The 19,159-nt window shown below is 40.5% G+C and overlaps 5 protein-coding genes across 5 annotated transcripts; 1 reads left to right on the forward strand and 4 right to left on the reverse strand.

Annotated features, from left to right (window-relative positions):
- Positions 1-32: 32 nt before the first annotated feature.
- On the reverse strand, positions 33-6,229 carry I206_106602 (uncharacterized protein; the record flags this gene model as incomplete). Its single annotated transcript, XM_019159201.1, has 22 exons — positions 33-346; positions 424-485; positions 549-871; positions 932-1,059; positions 1,125-1,272; positions 1,372-1,465; positions 1,528-1,586; positions 1,642-1,715; positions 1,772-1,889; positions 1,955-2,089; positions 2,157-2,293; positions 2,360-4,251; positions 4,310-4,498; positions 4,549-4,585; positions 4,683-4,804; positions 4,877-5,103; positions 5,164-5,206; positions 5,272-5,354; positions 5,410-5,463; positions 5,535-5,638; positions 5,742-5,907; positions 6,023-6,229. The coding sequence occupies 22 exons, from the start codon at positions 6,227-6,229 to the stop codon at positions 33-35; spliced, it is 4,716 nt and encodes a 1,571-aa protein (XP_019007873.1).
- A 1,534-nt stretch (positions 6,230-7,763) lies between these two features.
- I206_106603 (uncharacterized protein) lies at positions 7,764-10,426 on the reverse strand (the record flags this gene model as incomplete). Its single annotated transcript, XM_019159200.1, has 5 exons — positions 7,764-8,460; positions 8,515-8,894; positions 8,946-9,154; positions 9,224-9,317; positions 9,383-10,426. The coding sequence occupies 5 exons, from the start codon at positions 10,424-10,426 to the stop codon at positions 7,764-7,766; spliced, it is 2,424 nt and encodes an 807-aa protein (XP_019007872.1).
- A 3,290-nt stretch (positions 10,427-13,716) lies between these two features.
- I206_106604 (uncharacterized protein) lies at positions 13,717-13,941 on the reverse strand (the record flags this gene model as incomplete). The annotated part of the gene is made up of 1 exon (XM_019159199.1): positions 13,717-13,941. The coding sequence occupies one exon, from the start codon at positions 13,939-13,941 to the stop codon at positions 13,717-13,719; it is 225 nt and encodes a 74-aa protein (XP_019007871.1).
- Positions 13,942-15,581: 1,640 nt separating this feature from the next.
- I206_106605 (uncharacterized protein) lies at positions 15,582-16,665 on the forward strand (the record flags this gene model as incomplete). Its single annotated transcript, XM_019159198.1, has 3 exons — positions 15,582-15,750; positions 15,826-16,536; positions 16,607-16,665. The coding sequence occupies 3 exons, from the start codon at positions 15,582-15,584 to the stop codon at positions 16,663-16,665; spliced, it is 939 nt and encodes a 312-aa protein (XP_019007870.1).
- Positions 16,666-17,186: 521 nt separating this feature from the next.
- I206_106606 (uncharacterized protein) lies at positions 17,187-18,034 on the reverse strand (the record flags this gene model as incomplete). The annotated part of the gene is made up of 2 exons (XM_019159197.1): positions 17,187-17,522; positions 17,585-18,034. The coding sequence occupies 2 exons, from the start codon at positions 18,032-18,034 to the stop codon at positions 17,187-17,189; spliced, it is 786 nt and encodes a 261-aa protein (XP_019007869.1).
- Between the last annotated feature and the right edge of the window lie 1,125 nt (positions 18,035-19,159).

The raw sequence follows: 19,159 nt of genomic DNA on the forward strand, positions 1-19,159 counted from the left end.
AACGACAGAAGCGAAACACAATATCCAAATCATTAATCTTCCAATGTAGGAGTTTTATCTACACTAGATTTCCTTTTACTTTTCATACTAAATTTACTTGGACTTGATTCAGGCCCAGCACCAACTTTACTACTTGATATACTTGGTGTTCTATTTCTAACTTTTCCAATTCCATTATTGTTATTTGAAGAAATTCCAGTATTCCAATCAAGTCTTAATTTCAATAAGCCATTTCCTGATCCTAATTCTACCCATACATCCGCATTAGGAATAGCAGGTTGAATGTGTCTGAATATGTCTACTTCTGCTAAACCCAATTCTATATCTTTACCTAAAGTATGGTGGTCTAAACACAAATAAAGCAATTATTGTCAGCACATTTTCGATAAACGTATAGCAATCAATTCGTAGGTTGTGGCTCACCATATACAGACACGTTGAATGAGGTGGTTCCTGGAGCAACATTGAAATTGAAAGTTTCGTCCCTACCCAATCTTAGATCAGTATCCCCAGCTTGCAGGACTAGGAGGCCGACCATTCGGACTCACCACTCGGGGGTAGCGCTTTTCACATGATCAGTCTTATGTACCTTTCCACCCAATTTTATTTGCACGTAAGGCTTTGTTCCAGCTTTGAGGTCTTTCGCGCTAACGACAGTGACAGCTAAAGTACCAGGTTCTGATGGCGCGGTACCTTCACCCACTGGCAGGGTAGTAGCTTTAGGTCCTGGAACTCCTCCGGTCATACCACCGGCTGCAAGAACTTCATCTGTAGGATCAGATACTTGTCCAGCTGGAATATCAAATCCGGAAGGATCGGCAGTAGGTTCAGGTTGTTCAACTATGACTTCTTTACCGGATTTATCTTTTTTCTTGATAAGTCCAACCCTTCTTCCGGCGAATCCTCCTATACTTCCTATTCCATGACCAACTCCACCTATCACAGCTCCTCCACCATGAACGACCCCTTTACCTACTCCCAGAGGCACGCCTCCAATGGTAGTCACCACTCGGCCCGCTTGAGAAAAGGTAGATGTCTTTTGCCGTGTTCGAGCAATGACTACGAAAGTTAGGAGCGTCAGTGAGCAATATCGGAGTCACACCTTAATCAAGCTTGTTACTCACTTTCAGGTTGGAACATAACCCTGACGCTCAGGCTTCCTTTTTCACCATGCTTTTCCGAGACCACAGGTAATGTCAAATCGGCGGATTCGAATGGCTCAAGATCGGCTAAGTTGATGACACCACTTCCGATGGGGGTAGCGCTTCCAACCTGTGATATTTTAACATGTCAGCTTTGTTCCGCTTGTTCCAGCCATCGCGCTTTCGTATTCGACATATCTAGAAGTGGATACCAGCTCATTTGACTCACCCTATCCCAATCATTGATCTCAAATCTGAATTTCGCCGCAACCCTAGACGGAATCATAACTTCGAAACTTTCGTTCCAAACAGGCGACAAAGTCCTGTAGACAAAAATTCAAGTCAGCTAACAATAACACATATGAGGTGTACTCAATCAACGTACTTCTTCTTAGTGTCAGATTTGAAAACTTTCATATCGTTCAAATGGAAGACGACGTAAGGCTGTCATGAATCCGTTGAGCTATTTTACCTTGAGATCAGTCAAAGCATTACTCACATCACTCTTTCCGCTTCGGTCAGCCCCATGTAAGCCTTTAGCGCTGAGCACGTCAACTCGCAGGATACCCATATCTTATTGAAGACGGATGTCAGCTTGAAGTGCAAATGATCAATTATGACTGACTCACTATTGATGCTCTCTCGAGCTTCAAGTTCGATATTCACGGGAACAAATCGAGCAGCTATTGTCACAATAGACCTGTGCGATCCATCAGATCGTGTGAGAACGAAGTCTGAAGGAGTTCGCTGTCATCGTAATACAAGTCAGCTTTGCCAATTAGCTCAAGAGGAATTAAGGATGAAATACCTACTATACATTGGTCTAAGAATTCCTTCGTCTCGCACTTATATTCCGCTACAATATCGTCATCATCATTTTCATCCGATGCATTGATTCTCAACCACGTCCTGCTGAAATCCAATTCTCGGATGAAGCCCTCTCCAACCTGCATAGGCGAAGAGTTCATAAGCTGTCCACTTCTGCCCAATCCAACTGCAGCAAGCTTAACTCACCTGATCCCATGTAGGATGATTACTCCTAGCTTTACCAGATGTGAAACTTGGCCAATACCCGTCATCAAACATCACTTCCAATGAACCCTTTTTAGCTAGTTGCCCCGAAATAACCTGGAATACCAATACACCAGAAGCTGAATATAATGACATTGAGTCAGTTGTAACGTGTTTACTTCTCAATCTCATTGAAACGGACTCACAGGATGCCAAGATCTCTTCAATTGACATGTTTACGCCCTTCTCGACATCTTCCACGGGAGTCAGAGCACCATCATTCTTAGACAAGGTCGTTTGAGCAGTGGCAGCTGATAAGACGGAAGTATTCCCAATACTCTGCGAAGGTCTATGGCCGATTTCAGAGGGCTGTCCTGTCGAATTAGCACCGATCGATGCGGATGGCTTGTGTCCGTTGATTCCATTCGAAGGACTGACGGGGGAGACGATAGTTGTCTCCCCTGCAGGATCACTACTGGAAGGTCCTTCTTCATCATCGATTGCAGCTTGTTCAGCTTGTTTAGCAGCCATCTCAAACTCGTTCTTCTGAGCTTCGAACGACACCCCACCCTTAAGCGATACGGCAGGTTTGAAATCGACTTCATATAATAAATCTCCTTTATAATGATTCGCTTTATCTAATTTGATCTTATCTCTTCTATCTTGTTTACCAATAGACTTGTAAGGGTATTGTGCGTTGGTCTCGTCAAGCTCGATATAATCAGACGCTCTAACTTCGACAGTACCTAATGTTCTGTCTTTTCCAATATTCTGATAATCCATCAACTCCAAAATGAGATTTTCTCTTGTACTATGTACAGGGACATAAACGATTTGATCCCATTCCGGGTTCAAGTTATTGCTGATAACTTCTGTTCTTGCCAAAACCCTATTGTTACCCATAACTCTGACATATGGATCTGATTTGCCTCCTAAGGCAGCTTCGACATTCTTGACGTCAATTGCTTTCTTCAACCAAATTCGTAATATACCAATAGGTGGTACGTAGGCTGCTGCACCAGCTACAGATCCAGTCATAGCGACGGGTTTCCATTCCGCCGTTAATCGAAGTTTACCTGCTTTGCTACCTTTCAGAGGGAACCAATCTTGTTGTCGTGCTCTAGCCTCCAACAGGTCGGTCAGTCTGACAGTTATTTTACCAAGATCTCCGTCTGTAGCCATTTCCCTTGCATCGACAACTCCGATTGTGACTACACTATTCCCTTTTTCAGGCACCAAGAACTCGCAAGAAGACTCCCAAATTGGTTGATTCATGTTTTTGAGAATCTGGGTTTTATGTACTTCCTTTCGACTATTTCCGAGGAATACCTTGGCGTATGGACTGAGATTACCATACAGCCGATTGATATCGAGATCTTTAGCTTGATGTAATGTAAGTCGGACGATACCGGTCGCAGTCTCGGGTACAGGTTCAAGGCTACCATCGGGGTTCTTCTCCGGTTTGAGCACTGGGAAGTACGATAAATCATATCTCAGTTCTCCTCTATCTTTCCCACCGCCAAGGATCTTGCCGACAATACCCTCCTGTTCCGCATCTTCAGACAGTGTACCGAGTTCGTGGGAGACAGTACCAAGGAGATTATCGGGACGATGATCATTGTAGTCAAAGACGTTGAAATTGAGGACGTCGGCAAGGGAATTGAGGAGGATGAAGTGAGTCTCTTGCCAAGATGGGTTAGAAGTTGAAGGGATGGTTTTGGTGTGCGTAATAGCCGGCTTGGCTCCAAGCGCAATCGCAGTATATGGATCGGGATCTCCACCACCAAACTTGATAGCTTTGAGACCCCGAGCATCTAGCACAGTTATACGTAATACACCAATGGCAGCGTCGAGAGGAGTACCAGACAAGAGTTGTTGCAGGTCGATAGTAAAGACATTGGGGTCGTACATCATCGGGCCCAGATTGGCATGGACCTGATCCCGGATGAATGGTGCAAGGCCTGGAATGTTGTTTATGTCGAAACCGAAGGTTTCACCACCGAGGGGTTTCAGCACATAATCGAATGTGGGTTTCTCAATGAAAGACATATCGACAGTCTGAATATGGGGAAAATTGGTCATGAGTTTGAGCTTGATTCTGAAAGAGGCTGAGTCAGCTTTGTCGCAGCTGGGTAGTACAGAATGTTCTAGCTCACCTCATCCTACCAGTAAAGCTCATGTCCTCTAGTAAAATAGGAATACCTTTGGATACGGCACCCTTACCAACTCGGATAGAAAGCACGACCTTAGGATTGACTCGCTTAGCAGCTTGTCGAGGGGTGATATCTTGAAGATCGTTTGGTGTGAACGACAGTGCCCAATCCATGATGACAATGTCCTCGGGGCTGGGACAAGTCAGCCATATGCCTGAAAGTAGGATGCTAGGCAAGCTCACGTTTTGGGGAATGTTCGGACATAATCGATGCGGGGAGCTGTAAAAACATCAGCCATAATTCAATATGAACTTGATGCCGACTGACCTTTTGTTCCGACTGAAATAGGATTTTGTAAGCTACAGTAATAAAGCACGTTTCACATCTGACTCACGAGTAAATGTGGTCAGCCTGATGCTCTCGACACCGGCTGGGGCTACTCCAGCGAGCGCAGCGTCGGTACTAGCGATTATGGTTTGACTCAAAACGGGCTCGTAGCTATCTCATCGATTAGCGGAATTGTTTCTCAAACCAATAGCCGACAGTGAGTTTTTGAAGTTCGACACTTACATCAGCCAGAATCTCTCCAAAAAGCTGTTCATCCACTCAGCACTCTCCGTTTCAGTGACGAGTCTGGTCTTGACTAGTTCTCTTTGTATATCATCTCGAGCCCTCTGTCTCGTCCTTGAGATAGACAAGGAGTAGTATGAAGAGCAGAAGGCGAGAATTACGACTACCCATCCCCAGCCAAGGTGAAAGACGGTAACGAACCGAGTCAAGAGAATTGCGAAGAGGATCTACAAATAGCCACATCAGGCTTCTTTGTAATCCGACAGATCATCAGTGGCTGTACTCACAATACCGGCGTTATGGAACCATGCTCCATACATCTGCTCAGTTCTAGAGGCAAGCACAGCAAATCAGCAACCTTTTCATTGCTCTGGATTCGAGGCGTAATCGCTCACAGGTAAGCAGCTAGTATATTACTCTCCTCAGCTGTCTTATCATCTTTTCCTAAGCCAGCAACTTGTCTCCATCCAGTTTTGATCTACACAAACAATTATTAGCTGCGTTCGGGTCGGGAGAATAAGGAGAGAGCTTACATAGGTTGGAACAGAAGGCGCGGCACCTGTAGGTATAGCACCCGGTAAATCTTGCTGTAAAAGCATATGTCAGTGAATTCTACATGTTGCAGGCGTATTCATCCATGCGAAGAGTGAACACTGACTTCTCCTGCACCTTGACCTTCGGCTCTTGAAGCCCTATCCACATCTGCAAGGGAGACTGTTGGTATAGGTGCGGATTTGCTTGTGGAGGTATCAATGGTTACAGCTAGCGGTTCAAGGTTATCATCAGTGTTCGTGAGTACTTTGAACTAACGATCATATTGGAAAGTCGCTGGCAAGCCAAAAGGAGTGAGATGAATGCAACTCACCTCTACCACCTAAATCCAAGTCCTCCTTTTTAGTTTGTCCAGGTACATAAGTTCCGACTTGTCCTAAAGTAGCTTTTATAGTTGCTGAACTTGGTAATCCCAATGAAGCTTTAGCTTGGGCTTTAGAAGCTGCTTTCTGTTCTGGTGAAGCATCAGGATCAAATGTCTGTAAAATCAATCAGCAAATTAGTCACAATACGCAACTTCGAACAAAACAAGCAAAACTAGGAATTGTTCAAGGTGACATTTGGGATATAATAGAAAATGGATATCTCACTAACATGAACAGGTGCACCTTTTAAAGCGTCCAAACTAGCTATTTTTCCAAACGCAGATTGCATACCATTTGTCATTCCTCCTAAACCAGCATCATTGACATCTCCTTCAACTACATTTGTTTCTGTATTACCATTTTGCGCAGCATGATCTACAGCTTTGAGTTCTGGTAATTTCTTACCTAGAGAAGGTATACCTGGCATACTGGGCATTTCGAGCAAGCCAGAATACCAGTCTGAACAAGGCAGAGAGATTTAAATTGAATGATTAAGTTGAGCAGCCGTGCTGAAATGGTATATAACTTATGACTTTAGTTGTATTTCGTTTTGAATATGAAGAGATTAAAGCGAATTAGGCACTTCAAGAGATCATCCGTATGTGTTTGAATGACTAAGAAGATGATCTAATTGAAGCTATATCAAGCTTCCTGTATAAGTAACAACGATGGGAGAATACAATGAGGACGAGTGTGTTGAGGATAAGGTTGGTATATTGATTTTGACTTATGTATGCCATTTAGGATAGGAATAACAATTAAACTATAAATACTTTATGACGCCAGCATTTAGTGACTAGTACTAATCTCATAACCGATAAAACTCAACAACATGGGACCATTACCCTGAATATATTACTAAATTACTGTACTATAATAAAAATCAGCCAAGCAATTTACATCCACGTGGTTTGTCATACCTTACTAAAAAGCGGGAGTAAAATATCAAACTATTTCTCGCACCTCGAAACTTTTTCAAAAGCGTAACTGATTTTTCCAATATTCTAAATTGCTTTCTTTCTTCTATCTTTTTGTAATTTGAATTCATAATCACTGTTCTACTTCTAATTTCTCAAGGACGCTCATAAATATATTCTACGTAATTCATAGCATATGTCGGATTAGTTCCTCCTTGTCAATCCAACTATTAGAATACGCTATACTTTCGTCTGCATCAAAATCTTGATCCCTCAATACTGAACTGTCCTTGAGTTTCTGAGTTTCATCTTCTCATTGAATATACTGATAACTAAAAATAACAATACCTATCACTTTATCCTTACCAATTCATCTACCTTACGCCCCTTTATTCACGGCCTGCGTCAAATCATTGATGTTCGGACGGGGAAAGGGGGGCAATATTAAAAAAAAAAATCATTTTATTCAGACATATACGTACTTTTAACTTTAGTCGGTTGAAGGATGGTATATTCATTATAACTAATTTGTCAAATTTTCAAAACGAATGAGTTAAGAATATTATGGGACATCATTGCTTTAATTTATTATTCTCTTTTATATAATATTCTCTCTCAATTAAATGAAAATCGTTAATACATTTTATAAGTAAATCATATTATTAATCACATACTATATGCATTTTCCTTTTCACAAACTCTCATCTATTTATTCTCTCCTTAGTAAAGCTATTTCTTTAATTGACATACTATATACTTATCAAATTGACATATCTCTATATTACATTATCTATATTCGATATTAGGAAAAATCCATATAAAACAATAAAATAATCAAACGAATAAATACCAAATTAATTTACAGAATTGAAAAGGGTATCACATATATATATATAACGATGATGTATAAATCAATTTGTGTTTATGCTTTATAAAGTCTGATTCCCAAACTATGCTGCATCATTCTAACTATTAACACAAATACAGAATTTCACACTTCTTGCAAATCCATACTCCTCAAACTTTACACAACAGCAATCCATTCAATCTCCATTACTCACTCTCTGGTGATCCAACTCCATCATCTTCTTGATCATCGTTCTCTTGATTCTGATTTTGAATCTGACTTTCATACTGTTCAGTACTTCTTGATCTCTTCATACCTCTTAATCCAATCTCTCCCCAATTTGGAGGAGGTTGAGTATCGACAGTCGAAGAAGGAATAGATGTCATATTCAATCCTCCTTGAGAAATAGCCGGTGCATTGACAGGAGCGGAAGAAGGCATTTGAACCGACATTGGAACTTCATCTTCACCATACATAGGGTGGGGAGGAGGGAGTGCAGCTGATGAAGTATACAGGTTGGAATTATGCGTAGAAGTGAAATGAGGTGGATTAATGTATAGTCCATTATTTCCTGACATTGCGTACCCCGTATGAGGGGTAAGGTATTGATGCTCTTCAGGTTCACCCATATTGATGCTAATTGTTCTAGGTACTGATGATCCTAATCTAGATCTACTTGGGAAAGGTTTAATAGTTCTACCTGAGTTTGAAGAGAGACTGGCACTAGGTGAATATCCAATATTACCGTATCGCATTTGTTGATTATATGCTTCATGCGGTGGTGGAGTTGGTAATGTCAGAGTCACATTAATCAAATCATGAGCTGGATCATTATTTTGCATTCCTACCCGCCATTCAATGATACCATCATCAATAGGTGGCCATTTATTCTTGCCAAGACATCTGAACATTATACCTCAGCAAGTAACCTTGAGGTCTAGCTAATGAGCAACTTACTTATCAAGAATATCCCTCCTGGTATATTTATAATTTTCACACCTTTCGACCACTTTTCTCCTCACATCTCTGACTGCAATCCGGGTATGGTAATCTAGCTCAGGCCATCTTTGCTCTGGGCCTTCGTACTTTCTGTCGCATCGAGCTGTGAAAGCATCAAGTTGGGCCAAAACTCTTCTTCCTCGATGATAGAACCCTCGGAGGGTTTCGGCTTTTTCCATAGGTGTGCAAGTGGACGGAATAGAGCCGATCAAAGGTACGGAATCTGAATTGATGGTGAGATCATTGTTGAGGGTGTAGTAGAATAAAGGGAATCGATAAGGAACTTCCGTGTAGACTTGTAGAAGTGCCCAGAGAGATAATGTCTGTTCGGCCATCATCTATCCGACGTGAGTCAGCCATAACATCGTGTTAGTCGAAGATTGACTTACCCTAGGAGCACTGTAAGCCGCTGATTTGCTTCTATAACCACCTTTGGATCCCTTTGATCGCTTAGATGGTCTGAATTCGTCCTCTTCACCTTCTCCCATATCGGAACTATACTCATCTTCATCATCGCTACCACCAACATGTCGATCATCGTCAAGGTGAGCATATGAGACATTTCGACCCATCTCCCTAATTCGAGGCGATGCTCGTACTATATCGGGTAAATCACTTGTCAACTATACTCGCTCGTCACAATTAGGGAGCTCACTATCATACTCACAAGGTCCATCTAGTCGAAGACGTCTGGAAGGAGTAATAGCTTTTCTAGGTCTGCCTCCGTTATTATGACCACCATCTCTGGAACGGAACGAGAACTGGTTTACCCTTCAAGTCAGCTAATGGCCTCCTCCTACCTTCACTAGAACTTCAATCGACTTACAGAAGACGGATTACCGAGACCCACATCCTCAAGCAGTTTCTTGTTATTCATGATCTGAGATTGTCTTTCTCGTTCGTATTCCGTATCAGCATCGGTAGGAGCGAAACCCATGGCGTATAGATCAGGCTTTTGTTCGCCACCTCTCTCGGCAGATACGGTAAAATGATCATTTCCGTAAGAATTCGTCCTAGCTCCTCCAAAGAAAGTACTATCAGGTTGAGGATGAGGAGCAAGGTGAATCTGATGAGGCTGAAGATCGAATGATGGAGTGAAAGCTGACGATCCTGACCATAATTTTCTTCCATTCAGGACCGAATGATCGCCGAGTGAATCAGAAACTTTTCGTAAATCTTGCTCAGCAGGAGATAATCTATCATGTCGATATTCGAAGGCAGGAGTAACCAATCTAGTAGTCTCAGGACCGAAATCACTTGCACCTGAGGTTGATCTCGACATTGAATAACTTCCGCTAGGTTGAAAGATGGATGGGTTAATATGTTTGGAATCTTCACTACCTTGGAAGTTGAATGAAGGGGTCTGTATACCTAGACCAGCTGGGTAAGGGTTCGTTTGTTGACCCGAGGCAGTTGATGGAAGGTCCAAAAGCTGTCCTGTGGCGGAATGAGGTGAGGATGAGTACCGAGAAGACACAGTGGCATCAGTCGCTGAATTGATAGGGTAAGCATGACTGACGGTTCGGATCATAGGTTGCGATCCTCTTGTATCATAAACTGGGGTGGTGCTCGGATAGAACGGTACAGGTGGGGCAGTGCTGGGGTATGAGCCTGTAACCAAATTCTGACCGGAAAGCGAGATCGATGCTGGCAGATACGATCTGTAATTTTGAGTTGGGTAAGCTGACATTGGATGAGGCGACTGTTCATGACCGGTCACAGGCGAGTAGTTACTGCTAGGTGGAAGGTGAAGAGAGCTTTGAGAAGCGGGTCTTGGTATTCGAGGCGAACCTGCCGGTGAAGCAATAATGCCATGATGGGTCTGAGGTCGACCGGCATCGAAAGAGAAGTCGAGAAGAGAGGATGCCATTCTGCCGTTGTTTAACCAAAAGGAAACTAGCAGGCTGCGAGTGAGATGATAAAAAGGCTGGTATAAGATTGGACAGAAGTAAAGTTTGACAGAAGAGCTGCAAGGAGTACCGTAGAGAGCAGATGAAAGGACAAAAAGAGGTCAAGTCAGTATGAAGATTGTTTGTTGTTGAAAGATAAAGAAGCGACCGAATGGAGGGGTTGTTGGCGGTCCGTTATAAAGGATAATGGAGGTATCAATAGCGTCGAGGTGGCATGATAGAGCGATATGGATAAAGAGCTCATCTACGTCAGCTTTACTCAATTGGGTCAAAGAGATCAATTATTGATTCGACCCCTCGAAACGCTAGTAACTGGAATCACAGATTGTTTCACTCACTCGGATGACTCCCAGTTTCAGCACTCGCTCAGCAGCAGAGCACAAGAGGACTGCGGGGCTATGAGGGAACAAAGGAAAGAAGTGCCACGAAGAAAGATGAATGGTGGACGAAAGAGGCGAGATTGGTGTTAATGCTATCCTCGACATCACGTTGACAAAGGACATTACCAAGATCCAGGGGATGAGCATAATTGATGTCCGTTGAAGGATATGGATTTTGACGAATAGATTGATCGAGATAGTGTGTTACAAGGGGAAAGCGGCAAGGTATGAGAGTAGGATTGTCAAGCCATTGACGAATGAGTCGTTGTGAAATATACCGACAGGCAGAATAGAAAAAAAGATCAACATCGACGTCAGCATGTTATTCCTTCATGAAAGGAACAAGACAAGAGTCTCGAATGAAAGAAATATCATAAAGGATGAGAAGGATCAAAGGCAATCTGGCAAAGGGATCGATGTTAGGTGGAGACATCCTTTGGTCGCTCTCTGGGTCATACCGTAGTCAACTTATACCTGGCAAGACTAGCCATCTCGGATCAAGAGGATACAACTTGAATGGGGTCTCGGAGTCATAAGCGAGATACAGAAACAACTCACATCGGGGGCAATATTTAGAGTTTGGTAAAGAATGCGTTGCCACGAACAAACTTTAAGCGTCAAGGTGGCCTTTCAGAATGACTAGGACACAAGACAACAACCCAGCAGGGCTGCAGGTTGACTTTGTGATTGTGAAAGCGGCGGATGGGGTCGAATTGGATCAAAACGCAGGACTCGAAGAGAATCAAGTTTGTAAGGGGGTGGTATGTTCAGTATGAAGATGAAAGATCGATTACCGCTTCCGTAGAAGTTATGATTTTTCAGAAACAGTCCAAAGTAACTTTGATAATACGAAAGGTATTGGATAAGTTGAAAGTACGGATTGAGGTAGAGAAAAGAAAAGAAGACCTCTTGATATATGAATATTCTTCAACTCCACCTTTAGTCAAAGTTAGTTTTGATATAGCGATTTACGAGGATTCAATGAATAGGATAAACCAACCTTGTATGTATAGTTAACTTGAACTTGTTAAAAAATCCCTTCTAATTGTGTATGAATATCGTTTACTCTGTTGAATAATTGTGAAAAGGTGAATAAGGAGAAGAAATGACAAAGCCGCGGAATTTTTGTTGATATACTGTGTGAAGTTGTGTGGAAGTGAGGGATTTTTGTATGGTAAGCTGAAAGAAACAAAAGGGTCAATTATACGTTTCATATCTTCTTTCAACAAATCTAGACAATGAATCATTTTCTAATCTTCAACATCATCATCAAAAGAAATTAGATTGGAAAATAAGATGAAGTTGATAATACTTACACGATGAGATGCAAAGGATGGGTAGAAACTTTTTGATGATTGTTAATGATGGTTCGGATGATACGGAGGATTTCTTCTGAAGAAATAAGGTGAAAAGGTTCCTTTAAAGGCTCTGTTATATGATAAATTTAGTATAATGGGATATTTCGAAAAGCCTTTGAAGGGTTTGATGGATATATAATTTGAAAGGATGAACTGATAAGAAATAACCTATGTTTCCAACTCAATTTAAAAAAACAAAAAGAAAAAGAAGAAGAAGAAATGGTGAAAATGATTATTTAAATCAAAGCAGACGAGAAAGAGAATAAGAAAGGGCGTTGATAAGTATCCATATGTGACGTGTCTTCAAAGAAGCTATTTCTATGTATCTCATTTGTCAATATTCAATATTCCAGACTAAGTAAAAATTTGAGAATATTTGGAATAGGTATTAGGGACGTGCATCAGTCACAGTATTTGATCTCGGTGCCCCAAAGCGGTATGCATATCATCTTCCTTCTTACACATTGTCAAAATGGTAGCTTGTGAAAAGCGAGAGATCTGAATTAATAGTAAGTGTTAGTAATGACGACATTGGCTTTACCGCCGGTCTGGTCAAAAAAAGTCTCCAACTAAGGATCATTTCGTTTTCTTTCTAGTTTTGACCTCGCCTTGACAACGCAAAACAAAAAAAGAGGGTCACGAGGCATAATATCTTCTTTTTGTTGTGTTGTGTGGTTTGATTTTATCCTTTTTTGATCGTTGAAATTGACTAACGCACAGATCCACAAAAATATGCTTTTCTTGCATCACATGCACAGGTCTTGATATTTAGTATTATACAATCTCGGATATTGTCAATCAGAACGATGATTAGAATATACACAGAGACAATCAATATAGACAAGCATTAGTATATCTGACTGTACTTTGACGAGCTTGAAAGAGAATAAAAAATAACAAAATGAGAAACAACAACGAAAAAAACAACGGTAAAAGGGGCGATCAATCTTGACCCTATCATAAGCTAACAAATCTAAGAGAGTCTCGGCCCAAGCCGATCTCTAAATGATACAATCACGACAGGTGAATCCAGCATAGCTTGATCTGCAGGACAGCTTCACATCTTATTGTTCAACATGCGTATGCATATCTAATTATGATATTGTCTACAATAGGTCTTTTATCAACAGGTACATATTATATGATAATAACATCCTCCTTATTACTCCTTCCCTTCTCATTTCTTTTACCTGGTGTATCCATTTCGTCTCTCTTGAATAGCTCGCGCACCTTGGGCACCTTGCGGACGGTATAGACAGGTGAGCAGGATGAAGTCTAGGGGAGAGGAGCTAGATGATTAGGGATTGTGGGTGTCTGGAACGACTGTTGAGCGCGAGCGAATATTATGGGTTATCTACAATTATGGTCATGTCGCTCGGAAGTCGCGTATATACAACGGTTATTTACATGATATTTTTGTATAGGAAGACAAATGGTATGATCGTATATAGATACATGTATGACTGGATGAGATGTGGAACGGGTGCTGCTTGATGACAGAAATTCACTGTTTTAACGTTTTTGTGAAGTACCTTCTTGACCCCAATAAGCTTTCACTAGAGTTTGAACGAACTGATTTAAATGAGGACATGGGTGTTGTTGTTTTGTAGGTGATGATCCTAGTTCGATAGTAGATGATTTAGGTGAAGAAGAAGGTGATGGTGATTCTGAGATTGATCTATCGTATGATGGTCTAGAAGAAGAAGGGAAATTTATAGGTCGTGCGAGAGAAGTCATCTTGTATTTGTGATTAAGTAAGTCTATGAAAAGCGAATTTATTCTTTTTAATATGATTGTATACTGGGTGGTAGGGTTGTTGTATTCGATTTCTGGGCTATTGTTCAAGTGAAGATTTAATTAAAAATGAAGAATGTTTTAGTAGAAGATTAATGCTTTGATATGTAATTGCGATTCGGACTGATGTAGATTATTTAAAGGTCTGTATGTATGTGGGCAGAGACATAAAAAGGGAGTTCAAATTTCTAGAAAGTGCTCCTTTTATTCTATTATAGGTTATTATATGATGAAATTGGATGTCGTCAGTATGAGGTGCTCAATTATACTCGGAATCTTCCGCCCGAGCTAAAAGTACCTAAAGGGTTAATCGTCTCATGATCATCAAGGATTCCAAGGATGATCCATTCTTCGAAGATTACCGCGAAATCCCCCGAATCAATGATCCCGACCTGATCTAGATAAATAACAACGCGTTTGGCAATCATTAAATAATCGACCTCTGCCCCACTTATTTTGACTTGAAAGTACCGAATCGATGCCAAAAAAACATCTAATTAATCATGTGCGAAAATGATTAACGTAATTTTGCACCGAATTCCCGGAGGAGCTCATTTTACAAAATCAATAATTGATTTTGACATAGCGAAAGTTCCCCGCGAGTGTTCCCCAGCTACCTTCGGACCGAGTTGCGAGATCCATAAGTATCTGTATAAACAATTTGAACGCCATTTTATTCCCCGAAGCCCAATCATCATATACAACAACGCGGCAACTCGGTTTATCTACACATGCATGACGTGTTTTTAAATTACTACAATCATGCTGTTCTTATGATTCCTGTTGTGCAGGTCATGCAGAGCTATGTTGATGGTGTGCAACGTGATGAGAATGACTTGAATTCATTTAGATCAATCGTACAAATGTTTTCGGAAGGTTACGGATTACCATCTGAATCGTACGTCCTGATTCCTGAACAACGATGACTACGAAACAACGTTTGATGTTATGGGAAATCATGACCCCAATATGCGAATCACGTCGCGGTACAAGAATTGACGTGGATTGATTTGACCTGATATTAGACGCGATCACGTTCTTATCTGATTAAATTATTTGATATTCCTACCCTTGTTGCTGCATTAGTCCCGGGCTAGTTCTCTTGGGGAGGGGAACTAGCGAGACTGACGAAATGAATGATCCCCTACATCGATCCACGTCAGATCCTCGATCAGCCTATCTGATAGACTGCTCTAATGGATGCCCACTTGCACACGGGTATTTATATATAATGCCACAATGTACTGTATGTAAATCGGGATCAAATATATCATGACGATTAAAAATGAGATTATTACGTAATTTACCTATTAATAAGGATTTTTCCACTGTAGCACAGATTAGCGAACCCGATTGTTTGTATAGTGAGTGAGTCAGCTTTTATAATACAAAACTCCTCCACTTAGTAATCACATAATATCATCATTTGCTATTACTAAAATTGAAAAATCATTTGACCTTACATCATTAACCATTTCTTACAGGTCGAACACTTTCCATTGCTATTAAGAACATCCCCGTCAACCAAATTCGAAGATTTCTTATAGCTTTAACCAGTCAAACATACATCAAACCTTAACAAAATGACAGTCATGAATGGATTTGCCACCGCTTCTTCCTCGACGAATACTACTATGCAAGTTGTTGTAGGTTCGATGGAAAGGATACAGGAATATCAATCGATTTTGACTGAATTAAAAAATCGAGGTGGGAATGTACAAGGAGAAATGGTAGATCGTATCTTGGATAATGGTGAGTGATGAAGTTATAGTAAACTGTCCTTTCAGATGAACCAACAGCTAAAAACCGTTGATATCGAATCATTAGCTACAACGTTTCCTTCTTCACCTCTTACAATTCACTTGATATTACCTTTACCTCTCCCAACGACTATTATATCAAGCATACCACCTTCAACTCAATTATTCATACATCTTCCAACAAATCATTCTGAAAACGATCTAACATCTTTACATACATTACTCGCTTCGAAATCATTTACACCTTTACTTCCTACTCCATCGTCATCCATTATTGCTTATACATCACCTTCTACTCCTTCCGTTCCTGTTCCATCTTCAGCACCTATATCTCTAAGTTCAGGTTCAGCTAAACCATTGACATTAAAAAGATCAGGTGATAAAGCACGTAAAGCAGCTTTATGGGCATTAGATTCTCCTTTATTAGAAGATGGTGGTAAAAGTTTATTAACTCCAGAAGATAAACAAAGACCTGAATGTATTTTTCCTGAAAATGATGGAAAGAAAGTTAAAAGAAGAAGAGCATGTAAAGATTGTACATGTGGTTTAAAAGAATTAGAAGAAAAAGAAGAAGAACAAACTAATTTAACAATTAAAGAAGCTCAAAAATCTTTCTTCTTAGAAGGTGATGATGATATTCCTGAACATCTAAAAAATGCAACAGTTGGTATAGAAGGTATTTGGCCAACTGAAAAAAGAGCAGAAGCTAAAAAAACTTCAAGTTGTGGAAGTTGTTATCTTGGTGATGCTTTTAGATGTTCTAGTTGTCCTTATTTAGGTATGTCAAAATATCATTCAGTTGTTTTTTCTTCCAGAGCTTATTAGCTGATATTGTTATTCGAATTTAGGTTTACCACCTTTCAAACCTGGAGAGCAAGTTAAACTTTCCATCGCAGATGATTTCTAATTCACTAACAACCAATCCGAAGTCATCTTGTAGAAATCAGTCTCCTCGTTTTTCCCAGATCGGAAACCTCGTCATGTCAATATTTGACCCAGCGCATATGCAGATCGAAAAGGGGTTTGAATCTATAAAAGCCGATCTTATTATAAGATCCAGTAAAAGTAGCAATCTGACATGTCTTGCTAAAATACATTTTGTAAATATCATGCAAAAGATACCCTAATAACTGTCAAATCAAAGGGTCCCCATGAAAGTGATAGCTTCAGGTAGTGAAGCTCGTTATACTTTGAAATGGTACTTGGGAAATTACCTGCATGAAGGAATTATTATCGTACAAAGATATACTGAACATGCACTAATGTACAAAGCACTCATTTGATCTGTCTAATTTCTTTTTCACTTGAAATTGAAAATTACCGAAAAAACATATAATTACAGAATGACGAGATCACTCAAAAAATTGAGGCGTTTCGTTCGTGAATCAAAACACCTCCTTACTGTTTTTCTAAGTCTATATTATATATTCACAAACATACTCCGAATCCGAATTTAGTGTCAGGTATCATAACACCTTGGAAATTACTACTATATGAAACTTTTGTAGGTGATGGTGAAGGTGTAGGAAGATATGAATCTTCGCTTGATGATTGTGATTGTATTGAACAGTGTGGTAGAGAATCCGAAGCTTGGGATGATTGTTGAGATTCCTCATATTGCAGCGCTAATGATGATTCCGATAAAGAATGGAAGGTATCTTGGGTCTCCATGATGTTGACCATATCCTTTATTTCTGATGATAATTCGCTTGAGCATTTATGTTCGTGTTTGCCTTCGACATTGGGATGTTTACGAGTAATTTCCTGACATATAAGATGATCGATCAGCCTTTCGTGTCCGATCATGACATTTCAGCTGGACTCACAACCCCGAGATCATCCTTAACCTCATCATCATCAACAAGAAACACCTGCAGCCCTTCTGAATTTTCTGAGATCCTCCTCAGGGTGGCAATTTGTCCTTCTTCTCTCTTTTGTCTCTTTACTGCTCTATGATCTGCCCTCTTCTTAGCTTTCACTTCCTTTTCTAATCTTCGAAGCAATTCATCATCTATACCTTCCGCTAAAGCAAAATCTGATTCTGATAACGGGAAAGGCGGTACTGTATAAACTGGAGGCGAAGGTGCAGGCGTCGGTAGGAGTGTCGGCTGTTCTTGTTTTTGGGATTGGAATGTAGTTGAGGGAGAGAAAAAAGGAAGGTCAAGAATGGATCCTTGTCTTTCCCAACGAGGAGCATATGAAGTAGCCGTGGTTACCTGTTTCGCTATTTGTGTGCAATCGATCGTCTCGCATTCGTCATGTGGAGATGTCGGCATCTTGACGGTTTGTTGAAGGGATGGATATTGAATGTTTGCGAGTTACAAATTCAGTATCGCGTCAGCTTGAGAGGAGAAAGTACACTTGATATAACCTTCGACTCTCTCGTTATCGAATTCTGGCGTTCAGCGGAATGTTTATAGCCCTTTCCCCTTAGTAGAGCAATTTAGGGATACTTGATGAGCGGGGTATACTCTAGTAATAGCAAAACTCGCTGGTAATTTGATCGATTCTCTTTTCCAATCTGAGGACAAGAAAGGAAAAGAAAGACTAATTCATGGAAGGAAAACATGTCAATCGTGCAAACATCACCTTATTGATCCTTTTGCCCTAGTATTTGATACTGTAGCATTGAAAAAGGACCTAATACACTATGCATTTACACAGTCTGTGCGCATCAATTATCAATATAATAATATATCTAACTTATATTTTCAGGTTTATTTGCCACCTTACAAACCACGTGGGATTGTATAGGAAAAGCTAATTCCCCATATAATACTGATAAGGCAATTCAGTCATATATTATTATGTAAGTTGATCGTCATTTGACTCGAATGATATAACGGGGAGATGACTGGGGACTGCGATTGCCGGACCGTATCTAGTAATGTTGATTGTTATTGTCCTATTTGACCGCGTTGCTGTTACAAAGTGATCACGACCCCTTCAACCACATTACAAACAGAGTCCTCATCTTCTTAAACACAACAGCGACATATCATACCAAGGATTACATCAAATTGGAATACACTTTATAGTAACATTAGTCAAGACATTTTCCCTTCTCCTACAACATATACACACTTATATACACACTTACACACAAAATCGGAACCGGAATCACGCGTCGTCATTTGTCTTTCTTCAATTTAAATTGCCACCCATCAACTCGAACTAGAGTTTGACTAATCTAGGGAACAAAGCGGAGGAGGTTCATTTAGAACTGATATATAGGATTCACCTTTACACGCTAGTCCATCTACTTCTTGCCTTCTTCTCCTTTCATATCGTATCAAAGATAACGTGTAAGTACCTATGCACTCGGATATACCGATTATAGATAGACCGACAGCTGATATTGATCATCCCACCTTTCATACCTTTGTGCGATAATGGACCCC

Source organism: Kwoniella pini, chromosome 9 (assembly GCF_000512605.2).
Source record: "Kwoniella pini CBS 10737 chromosome 9, complete sequence".
In the NCBI taxonomy this organism is placed as follows: domain Eukaryota; kingdom Fungi; phylum Basidiomycota; class Tremellomycetes; order Tremellales; family Cryptococcaceae; genus Kwoniella; species Kwoniella pini.